The 12,295-nt window shown below is 37.4% G+C and overlaps 2 protein-coding genes across 5 annotated transcripts in view; one reads left to right on the top strand and one right to left on the bottom strand.

Moving 5' to 3' along the window:
* The window catches only part of ttll3 (tubulin tyrosine ligase-like family, member 3), a 34,748-nt gene extending 33,265 nt beyond the window's left edge, over positions 1-1,483 (bottom strand). For 2 of the 3 annotated variants that reach the window (XM_084129168.1, XM_084129171.1), the window contains exon 1: positions 1,364-1,483. The gene's annotated coding sequence lies outside the window, so the exon portion shown is untranslated. The remainder of the gene's footprint in view (positions 1-1,363) is intronic. The other variant, XM_084129172.1, reaches the window with a different exon arrangement.
* Positions 1-8,430, top strand: part of slc4a8 (solute carrier family 4 member 8) — a 28,259-nt gene extending 19,829 nt beyond the window's left edge. The window contains exons 16-25 of one of the 2 annotated variants that reach the window (XM_084129155.1): positions 252-413; positions 515-628; positions 2,720-2,881; positions 2,982-3,233; positions 3,349-3,417; positions 3,506-3,679; positions 4,044-4,175; positions 5,828-5,940; positions 6,154-6,262; positions 6,997-8,430. In XM_084129155.1, coding sequence (XP_083985281.1) covers positions 252-413; positions 515-628; positions 2,720-2,881; positions 2,982-3,233; positions 3,349-3,417; positions 3,506-3,679; positions 4,044-4,175; positions 5,828-5,940; positions 6,154-6,262; positions 6,997-7,008 — 1,299 coding nt within the window. In that variant the 3' untranslated portion in view covers positions 7,009-8,430. The remainder of the gene's footprint in view (positions 1-251; positions 414-514; positions 629-2,719; positions 2,882-2,981; positions 3,234-3,348; positions 3,418-3,505; positions 3,680-4,043; positions 4,176-5,827; positions 5,941-6,153; positions 6,263-6,996) is intronic. The other variant, XM_084129156.1, reaches the window with a different exon arrangement.
* The last annotated feature ends 3,865 nt before the right edge of the window (positions 8,431-12,295 follow it).

Here is a 12,295-nt window from a genome sequence, read left to right as displayed (position 1 = left end):
TTTAACTTCTCAACAGCCTCACATTGTCATGTACATCATCTTACATGAAAAGAACACCTTATGACACACATTATACAGTTGGAGGAGTCCTGTTATTCAATTCTCATCCCATTACTGCAGTGCAATGTTATTTCACAGTGTAGTCTCACACAGATCGCATTTAGTGCTAATCCTATTTTCACAACTGAGTCAGCGTCTGAGCTGCCAGTTCAGTTAAATATGAGCCAAACTTTGTGTGTGTTTGTGAGTAGGAGTGTTTAGATCTCCAGGGACAGTTTATTGGATCGACGTGTGGACACCATGGTCCCTACACCCCTGATGTTCTCTTCTGGTCAGCCATCTTGTTTTTCGGTACCGTTTTCCTGTCTAGCTTCCTGAAACAGTTCAAGACTAGCAGATACTTCCCAACACGGGTGAGGCTAAAATACTGTTGTTGCATATGTTTTTGCATACACTTGTGTGATTTTGTATACAATAAATGCAAAGTGTGTATTCATTTGTTTTTGTGATATAGGTACGGTCAGTGATCAGTGATTTTGCTGTGTTCCTCACCATTGTTTTCATGGTCCTGATTGATTATATCATTGGAGTTCCATCCCAAAAATTACAAGTGCCCGACAAATTCAAGGTAGGAATCAATAATCAAATGTGCACACAAACACACACACTGGTGTTTGCATATTTTGCCCTATAACGCTGTAAGGCTTTAAATACTTTGATTAAAAATACTGGTATACTGTGTAGGACAGTACATGTCTTCTGCCCCCTGGTGGAATATCCATGCTCTTCAGGAAGGACTTTTAATATAATTTCCAAAATGTCCTCCTCAGTATCATGATCAGCATCCCTTTTACTTGAAAATCTTTGCAGTTATTACTATTTCAGAAATAAAATGTATATACTGGATTGAAGTAATGTGTTTATAATATTCCACACAATATATCCATACATATTTCAGGTATATTTATTTTAATCCTAATAAAAAATAAATAAAATGCCAAGCCAATCACAATAAAAAGTGGTCATTGAATAATTTAATCATTAAATTAAACGAAAAACTGAAACATAACTTTACCATATAATTTTTACTATAACTTTTGCTCATTTGTTTATATATTTATATATGAAGCCTGTTCTATCATAATTAAAATCTCACATTTTCAATATATGATCAAATATAATTGGACAAATAAACCAAAATAGCTGCTAATCAAATTGTTACCCATTGGTACCCGATTTAATTGGTACCCAAAAGGAAACATCTGTGCGGGGCAGTAAAGAGGAAAAGCTCTCCTGAATGCTTTGAGCTCTCTAAGTTCTTTCTAACAGCACTGTTTTGGAAGCTTTTTCATTCAAAGCTTACCTTACAGTCATGAATGCACTGCTTCAGTCTTCAGTCAGTTATTTTCTGTTCAGTCATAATCCACACAGTTCTGTTTTAGTGCAATTTGTTCATGTCTTGTTTCCAGGAGCATTTGTTCATATGATTAGATTAGAGTGGCACCCCTGCAGTGACAGATTAGATGATAAGACAATGCTGAGTCTTGGAATTGAGTTTATACCCCAGGCTAATCCAGATACATGTGCTGTGTATAGACAGTGATTTATATGAACAATTGAGCTGGACTGATTCATAGTTAACACATATTCCTCAATTTAGATTGAATTGGGGTAGGTTGCCAGGTCTTTGCCCAACATGGCTTGGGACTCTCACACACACGCATTCACACCTACGGACAATTTAGCATCTCAATTTAATAGCGTAATATCAATTTATGCTATTGTTTAGGGCCAGTAAGATTTTTTTAGGATATGAATAATATCTTTTTTAACATATAAATACTTTTATTAAACAATTGACAGTAAATACTTCTACTGTAACTTGTGATGTTTCAGAGAAGATGGAGAGAAAATATTATTTTATGCCATGTCGAAATTGCCATAACAATTCTCAACTGTAAAAAACTTATAATTACAACGTGTAAACTCATAATTTTCTGAGAGCTACGATTTGGACCTATCATGACATCAAAGTTCCATGCGAGTGATTCAAAAGTATACAGAGCTTTATTTACGGTATTTACAACATGGCTTGAATGCAGCATAGGATCCAAATGAAGTATTATAAGTTTATTAACAAAATAACAAAAGTTAATCAAAGCATAGGCAAAACATTGAGTACATCCAAACACAGGGGAAAAGGCAGGCAGAAACAGAACTGAAAACTAAGCACACAATACATCCACAAAGGACAACACCAGACAAAGAACATAGGAAACTCCATGCACTATAGATAGAAGATATCAAGGGGCTAACAAGGGACAGGTTATGGTAATTAATCACTATAGCAACAAACAAGGATAACCAAGGAAACAAACCAGGGAGCTAAAGAAACCAGGCAAACGCAGAAACAATGGGAGTAGAAAATACATATCAAAATAAGAGTCCTAAAACAGGAATCGTAACAACTACTTTGTGACAAATCAGCATTTTAAAATGATTTTGTAAGGATCATGTGACACTGGACAATAAAGAAGGAAGAAATGGCTGCTGAAAATGTGTTAGTTTCTTAAGGTAATACTAGCAAAGATATATGAAACTCTAATTCACAGTCAAGCTTTTTTTTTTTAAGTTTGCCTCACATAAAAAAGGATCAGTAATACTATGGAGAAAGTATGATTACCGTGCTATTTTGTTAAATTTCTCCTTGTGTTTACAGCCCACACGTGATGACCGGGGTTGGCTAATTAACCCCATTGGGCGAAACCCATGGTGGACTGTGTTGGCTGCGTCAATACCAGCTCTTCTCTGCACCATCCTCATCTTCATGGACCAACAGATCACCGCCGTCATAATAAACCGCAAGGAGCACAAACTTCTAGTATGTATATTTTTTAAAGTAGCCTTTACAGAGGATTTGTGTGTGTCTCTGCTGATCATATGTGTGTGTGATCAGTATGTGCTCTATTTCCTCCACACAGAAAGGCTGCGGGTACCATTTGGATCTTCTGATGGTTGGAGTGATGCTAGCTGTATGTTCTATAATGGGGTTGCCCTGGTTTGTCGCAGCAACCGTCCTGTCAATTTCCCACGTCAACAGCCTGAAGCTGGAGTCTGAAAGCTCCGCCCCTGGAGAGCAACCTCGATTTCTGGGAATTAGAGAGCAAAGGCTGACTGGTCTGGTCATTTTTCTACTGATGGGCTGCTCTGTGTTCATGACTGGGGCATTACAGGTAATCGCACAAAATCTGTAGTTACATATAATATGTGGCCTACTTAAATGAGGCATACTTAATGTCATTGCATTAGATAACAAAATATCTTAAAGGACTGTTTTTTGTTTTACAGTTCATTCCCATGCCAGTTCTCTACGGTGTTTTTCTTTATATGGGCGCCTCATCTCTGAAAGGCATTCAGGTAGAGACATTCATCTGACACTAAACATAGGTGTGTATACAGTGACATGTCAGTTACCTGTCATCTTTCTCTGTCCTGTCTTGCTCAGTTCTTTGACCGTCTGAAGTTGTTTGGCATGCCAGCGAAGCACCAGCCAGACTTTATTTATCTACGTCACGTTCCTCTGAGGAAAGTCCACCTGTTTACTCTAACCCAACTTACCTGCCTTGTGCTGCTCTGGGTCATCAAAACCTCCCCTGCCGCAATCGTCTTCCCTATGATGGTACGACCCAAAACAAAGTACATACTTTTAATGTTAGGGGTGTTAAAACTTCCTTAACAATTCAATACTAGAATAAAACATTGCTTTTTTGTACATTTCTAGTGAACACTGGTGTGAAATAATCATTATGTGTATTAGTTTACATTTATATATTTGACTGGTACTTTTATCCAAAGCATTCGAAGTATACAATACATTTTATTAGTTCATACATTGCTTGGGAATCAAACCCATGACTGTGTTAATAGTGCAATGCTCAACTGTTTTAGCCATAGGAACAGTGATAATTAGTTGATTTAGTATAAATTTTGATTATAGGTGTAATATAGTATAACAGTGGCATAAGTGTGTTTATTTCCTGCAGGTGCTGGCATTAGTGTTCATCCGTAAGCTGCTGGACTGTTTTTTTTCCAATCGGGAGCTTAGTTACCTTGATGATCTGATGCCTGAGAGTAAGAAGAAGAAGCTGGATGATGATTCCAAAAAGGCAGAGGAGGTTTGTGAATCATATTCAGAGTTTAATAAAAGGTATCCAAACAATCAATGTTTTTAAATCCATCCAGGTAAAAGGACATACACCAAGTAGTAAAAGAAACACTACTTTCTATATGCAGTATGTATAATGTGCAATGTTGTAAATTTCTTTATGGGCAGAAAACGTTAGCCTGACTACGTCAGACTTCGTACTTCCGCTCAATTTCATTTCGCTTCTGTACTCAGTCTGAGACAGCGTCAGAGCTTTCCGTTTTCCTCCGGCCTGAAAACAGCCGGCCAATCAACGAACAGAGGGCGGGCTGAGAGCCGTGACGTAGACGCTGATTGTACCGTGGATGCGTAGATTTACTTCACATAATCTTCAAAAGTCGTTCACAGCCATGTTCACTCCGGTATTTCGCTCGATGGTTTTGTTTTCGCATCATACATGTGTTTACAGTGGAAGTTAGATGCGGCTGAGCATGCACATAACACACGCCATAACCAAACGTTATGTGATTGGCTTACGGGTAACCAATGATTTTAAACTTCAGACAAGCGCCCCCCCCCCCGCGAGAAAGAAAACGCTTTTCAATTATGCCATGCCAGACTCTGTCTACGAAGCAAAGCGAAGTAACAGAGTTTGGTATTACCAGGCTAAGAAAACGTAGCATTTGCCAAAAAGATGCAATATACTAGCCTAGAAATCTAGACGCACCCTAGCGGCAGCAAAATGTATTTTGCAGTCAGGGTAGTCTAGCAACTCTCCGTTGACTTTCGGAGCTGTAAAAACCTAAATTGGGTCAGGCCAATCACATCGTGTATAGAGTAGGCGGGGCGGGCTTAACATAATGACGACAGAGTTGCGACGGTTCCCTGCTACTTGAAAACAAAGAATGGCTGCTGCTGGTGAACAGTCTTTCGAATCGGCTTTGGCCGCGACTCTGGAGGACTTGGAGTTAAGTTTTTCTTTGAGAAAAGAGCAAAGAACGGCACTTAAGTCATTCTTTAAAAAGGAAGATGTGTTTGTAGTTTTGCCGGCCAGATTCAAAAGTTGAATCTATCAACTAACGCTAGCTCCGCTGTTGGGATAACGCTCTGGTTGGTTGAAGCGCTGTCCTATTGCGTGCAGAGGGAATTTGAAAGACAGCCATTTATCCCTCCCCTCGGATTGAGCCGTGTCTATGGTGAGTTGCCAGACCTAACATCTTGATGTAGGTCTGGCTTGCCAGGCTAGCAATATACAACATAATACCAAATCTCACAATGCAATGTGCTCAATAAAACTTTCCTTTTCAGGCATAACAAATGAACCAAGTAGTTATGGCTATCAATTTTTTCCCTTCTTGACTCATTTTTGAGCCAAATTTTTTCACCATTTTGGATTAACAATGCAACATAATAAAATTAAATATATTTAAAAAAAAATCATGAAGCACTATTATTTGAAATGTTTATTTTTCACTTATTTACAGTTCCGCATACTATTAAATTATTAAACTATTAAATTAGCAGTACCCAGGACTCCACCCTGAACAACCCTAACATGATCTTTCAAACAAATCAGGCTATTTATGCATGTAAACTGAAAAAGAATACATCAACCCAACCTTGCATTGTGGTTTGTCACATGTAATACAATGAAGGAGGCTGTATGTATGTGTTTATGAGTAGCAGGAATCACAGGAGATGCTGGTGGATGACTCTGAGAAATCAGAAGACAAAGACACAGTGCAGATCCCATTGGAGAGCAAACCTCTACACTCACCTAAAACACCAGACCCCAGGTACCACACTGCTATCAGAAGCTCTATGCAAACACTGTGGCTTCCCGCAAACCCTTTGGCCCCGTCCAACAGTCAGACTCACAAAATAAGCTTAGACACCACAATGTCCACTGTGTATCTGTGAATGTGTACTTACTAACACTCACCTTTCCGTTTGTCCCCTTCTCCTGCCCTCACCCCTCCTCTCCTCGACTGTGTCCACCTGTTGTCCAGGAACGATCCCTCTGATATTAACATATCTGATGAAATGTCTAAAACCACTGTATGGAAATCCCTCAATTCCAATCACAAGGACACACAGCGTTCAAGCACACATAAAAAGGCAAGGACTCTCTCTTTCCATCCTTTTAAGTGTTGGCTCCTTGAATTTCCTTTCTTACCCTAGTGTCTAATACTTTTCTATGTTAAAGGGGACCTATTATGCTTTTTTACATTTTCAACTTTAGTGTGTAATGTTGCTTTTTGAGCATGAAAAAAAGGTTTCCAATGTTACAAAGCACAAAGGCCACTCAAAATAGAGTTATTCTCTGTATCAGTGAGCACTGTTTCTGAACTCCCTGAAACTCCTTGAGTCTTGATTTTTCATTAAAAAAATTCCCCCCTAAGGCATATGCAAAAAAGGGGCGAGGCCTGGGTTAGTTGCCTTAGTAGTGTGTTGTCGCCATATCCCAGAGTTGTTTTTTTCCACCCCGGATCTAACGTGGTTATGGTAAGAGGCATGACATTTCCAAAACGTGCTTGAAGCAGTTGACCAATCACAACACACTGGTCCAACTGACCAATCAGGGCACATTGTGCTTTTCAGAAGGAGGGGCTTCATAGAGACCAGAACTAAACAAAGTGTTACTGACAGACAGGAAAGAGAGGTGCTGCAATAATATAAAATATGTGAACATTTAAGCATGAAAACCTATTCTAATAGACCCACTTTAGAACTTTAAAAGGGCACAATATGACCAGATGATTGTTAGATAACAAACTAGGTTTTAAACTGCTAAAAAGTTTTGTTTGGTGATTTTATCTTTCTTTATCTGTGTGTTTTTTCTCTTGACACAGGAGGTTCCGTGAAGTAACCCCACAGAAAGAAGAAATTACATTCTTGGCGTCAGTTGTTTGAAATTCAGCTGACTTAGAGAAGCGGCCATGTGCTAAAAACACACAGATATTAGTTCACTCCTTTCCACTGTTTCTCACACTGTTTATGTATAGCTGTGTGAGATATATTGGTGTGTCAGTGTGTGTATGTGCATATGTGCAACATATTCTCCTACCAAATTCAGGTTCTTTTTAAGTTTTAGCTGAGTTTTAGCAGACATATAGGTCTCTGTGCTGTGCTGTAGTGTACATGTATTTTTATTTAACTTTTTTGTAATTGTCTGGTTCTCATTTCTGAATAATAGAGTTGTTTAAATGTTCTCATTTGAAGTATAATACTTGCTGTAGATATTACTGTATATGTGTGCTTTGTTCATCGTCTAAACATACACAATAAGTATGTGTGTTTAAGCCAAATGGCCGATCAGAATAATAACCTCAGTTTGATCTATTTTTGTGCCAGTATAAATAGCCATCAGTTACATTAGACCAACATGGCCATGAACCAAATTAATCCTTATCCAGTAGACAGACTTGTCTATTTTTATTGAGTGTGTTGTATTGAAACGTGTTAATATTGAGCAATAAAAGGCTTCTATGTGGTTAGGTCACCAGGGACACTGATGGATAAGTATGAACTCTATTCTAAGTGTTTTTACCACCATTTCAAAGTCTGAAATGACTGGTTGAAATTTCGGTTCGATGCACCATCTAAATGGCTTTTAGCTCACCAGTCATTTGAGGCACCAGGGTTGAGGGTAAACTGGACTTTTCAGGCTTTCATTTGAAGACCCTTTCTGGTCACAAGTCCCAGTAATAAGCCATCTCCTTAGACTACCTCCCCACACTTTTAAAACTCCCACAGTAGTTTCTGCACTGAAAGAGGTAAAAATATGTTTGTGTTTTTAACCTCATTGAAATAACACTTTATTTACAGTTGCACTTTGTGTAGATATATACTGATATGATTTTATATTTTAAATGGAATTATTATATAGAGTATAACAGTGTGATACAATTATTTTAAGTAAAGAATTTTCTTTTTTTATATAAATGTATTTTAATAAAAATTAGTTGAGCAGGTACAGTAAGCCACTGGCTGTTAATATGAATGGGCTACAGCTGTACTTTGCCTTCAGATGATAGGAGAATGTCGATATTTAATTCAGAATGTAAACTCATATTTGGAATGTTGAAGAATGAAGAAATTTCCCAGCTTGACATTGAACTACTAAATTATCTTTTTTTGTCCCCTCCATGGCTTTCTTGTTTACGGAAATGTTGTCGTTGACTTGATTGTACATGTTATCTTAATGCTGGGATGTGCTCAAAGAGAATGTCTTTCATTCCAATAAATTTTAGATTTTATGAACGAAATGAGCCTATTAACAACAATTGTGTATGTGTTGGGTTTTTTTGTGTGTGTGTGTAAATATTTTCTTGAACAGCATTCAATTTTATTCAGTTACTAAATTAAGAGATGCGTGAATTCTGAAATTTGGTAATGTTTTGAACTTTGCAACTGAAAATAGGCAGAAATATATTTTTAGATAAGAAATGAATGTGTAATACATAAATGAGTATTAAATTGGATAATAAGTTAGTCACTGAGTCAATTCCATTTCAGCCATAGCTTCAGTATGTACATGTACAATTGGAAATCCATCATCATATTGATTTTCTGCTTATGCTGATCCACCCCAGTATAATATCATTATTCACTTCACTTTCACTGCATTTATATTCCTGTATATCCATCCTCACAATAATTTAACCCAAAGTTATTTACCCAATACATGGAATATTTCAGATGTGTTGTTTCGATTAACTCTCCATTAATAGACTTCAGGATGATACTAATGTAGAACAAATACTGTGTGACTTCAAAGAATTGGGAAGAAATTATGAACTAAAAATACTTGATTACCTGATTAGAAGCATCCCAAACTATCCAACCCCCGCTGAATTTCACATTTCAGAGGTGACTCATGTTACTGACATAGATGGTCTTCACAAAATCTGGGAGTCTCACGGTAATGATAAGTTCTCGTGGTGGAGCCTGAAGATTGATAACAAGAGTATACAAGTAGCTGAGAAGTGTTATCTGGAGAAGGTGTTCCCAAACAGATCCAAAGAACAAACAGAAAGACAGGAGTCAGTCCTCCATAAATTCACCGCATCACCTGCATTCCACATTGACGAATCACGCTATGGCAACTTTCGATTCTATTTTCCTTTGAATGATCTGATGGAAACATACAGGGTGCAGATGTGTGGAGACCAGGACCCAGTTCTCAGGGAATATATAAGACAATGTTTTACAAGCAGGAGATCATGTATGTTGTTCTTGTTCACAGCCCTGAGTACAATGAGAGGTTTTTATAAATTCCCAAGGATTGAAAATAGCTTCTTTGTAGATTATGAGGAAAATCTAATTAACTGGAAAGTAGGGATGGCCCGATACCGATACTGGCATCGGGTATCGGGTCGATACTGCCCTCATATACTCGTACTCGTACTCATAAAAATTCGCCGATACCACGCACCGATACCACGTACATTTTGCGAAACGAAACTGGCCGCCGCGAGTGCTTTGTCGAGGTGAACTGAGTCAAAGACGCACGAGCTGGTCGAGCACATCCCTTAGTTTAAACAGACATTAGTGGAAAGTTTGTTCAGTCGGATGTCAATGGCAACGAAATTAAACGAGGCATGTAGCTTTAGCTTATTATTGACGTTAACTGACGAGAGAGAGAGAGACAGAGAGAGAGCGAGAAGCGCACTTCTGTTGAATGCTCTTTGCTGATCGACTCAGCACATGTTATTTGGATGAAAACTAAATCGTATGTAAGTAAAGTAAAACATGAACTGTTACCTGACTGAAGTATAACGAGTGGTTCCCTACATAATTACAGGACGTGTGCAGGTTAAGAAGTTTCATGAACGCAAACATCCGAAGCGCGCGCCTCACAAACCAGCGTCTCAGCGCGCGAATGCTGAATTAAATTGTCTTTCACGTCTTGCGCTTGTACGGACGAATTCACACACAACTATGTAATAACGCCCGTCTTGGTGAGTATCCTATAGTAAACAAAGTCGGTTATATCTCAAATGAACGTAGCATGTTCAAATGAGCTCTGGTGCGCTCGGTCTTAAAGGGGCAGCAGTTTGATAAACCTGCTTCTGTGTTTTAATGTTAATCAAACAAAGGACAAAGAAATACTGACTGCTCTTGACTAAATAGGCTACCCTTTTCAACTTTACAAAAATATCCATCTATATATAATTTATACAGTAATGAATATGCTTTTTTTCACATTTGATTACTTTATTCAAATGTCTGTACCTGTTAGATCTACCTGAAAAAACTCTAAAAACACTGTTTATTTCATTTGTAGCCTTTCTTTGTTGTATTGTATATATTTATCCTATTTGTAATTCGATTGATTGTTTTTATTTTGTTACTGACTGCTTACTTGTTTTAAATTCACATTAATTAGGCTGCTAGTTTTTGTTGTAGTCTCAAAATTGGATTAAATAATTGATATTTCACTGGTTTTGACAAACATTTGAACCGCTGACCCAGTCCTCAGCACTGAGCCCTGCTGAAGCAGCTCTAAATATGTGCTGTGCTATTAAATGAAAGATAAAATATGATAGAGCAATAGAATGAACAATGACAGTACAGAAGTACAGTACAGAAGCTCATACAATGCATTTTAGCAGGCTTAATTAAGCATGAAAATAACTGAAAGAAATATATATATTTGATGAACAAATTAAGCCAACTAATATGATTTATAATCTTTTGGTTTATCTACTAATACATTTAAAAATTACAAATGCAGTGAAAATTCAGGTATCGGTTACGGTATCGGTATCGGCGAGTACCAAAAATTACAGTATCGGTATCGGACTCGTTCTGCAAAAAGTGGTATCGGGACATCCCTACTGGAAAGCACAAGCAATTGGTGATGACATTACATTTGAACTAATGCTGATTAAAGAGGATAAAATCGCAAAAGCTGAACCTGTGAATAAAATATATTATTAAGTATGGGCAGAGGTGGAAAGAGTACTGAAAATTTGTACTCAAGTACAAGTACCGTTACATTGCTGAAACAATACTCAATTACAAGTAAAAGTACTGGTGTCAAAAAAGTACTTAAGTAAAAGTACAAATTACTCTTCTCAAAAACTACTCAGAGTACTAGTTACTTTTTAGCTGGCGATAGTTAATGTATTACCAATAAATATTCAACCAAATCATAGATTTATGTAGAAAATAGCTACTTTTAACATGTTTAACCTTATTGTCGAAGGACATTAGTGGTCATGATACTGGAATTTCTAACTTCAATATGACACCTTGAAATATGTCAATATTCAGTAGGCCTAGCCTATAATTTTTAATACCATCGGGAAAACTACCACATACTAAATATTTTAATATATACATTTTTGTCCATCCATTTTGTCAAGGCAATCATTATTTTCAAGCATCGAAAAACACAACACTCATTGTAACAGTGATCTATTTGAATGGAAAAGTTTAATTCAAGTCTTCTGAAGAGACACGTCCACTTTATACTGTGAGATTTTAATTTAGGCTTTTGTTTACATATTTAAACATTGATCAATAACCATTACAATAATCTAACTTAAATATTTACTCACTCAGTGTATTTGTCTTTACAATAGGGTAACGTTAACTGTTGCAATAGCTCACACACAGCACAAGGAAGCTTGATTTCAAACTGAATTTAATTTGCAAAAAAGACTAGATTTTTCATAACTTTTGACAGCGTTTAATTCAAGAGCATGGAGAGATTGGAGCTGGACGTCATTTGAGTCTGCAGTGAGAACCACTTGGAGAGATTCGCGATTGCACATGATATGACACAGTCCGAGAGCGCACACTCAATATCCGAGTCCAGTTCATTCGTATATTTGAGAGCTCGCGTCCAGTTTTCTGCGATTACATGAATGTGCCCTCGCGTTACAATATTGCACTCGTGACATTTGCCATTAAAAAATGCCATAGAAACTTGCAGGTATTAATAAAATTATGCGTAATAGGCCTACCTGCAATCCCGCGCTGAGATGAGGCGGGTGTCAAATTCGCTGTCGTTGAGATGAGAGAATGCGAACGCGCAGCTGGTATCGTATCGGTGTATGGCCTATACTGCAGAAAATGAGTATTGACTGACAGATATTTAAGTATTGATATGTATCAAAATATAGTTATTTTGACAATACT

This window comes from Abramis brama (assembly GCF_963993115.1).
Source record: "Abramis brama genome assembly, chromosome: 11".
In the NCBI taxonomy this organism is placed as follows: Eukaryota; Metazoa; Chordata; class Actinopteri; order Cypriniformes; family Leuciscidae; genus Abramis; species Abramis brama.
This window is presented reverse-complemented; position numbering and strand designations above follow the sequence as displayed.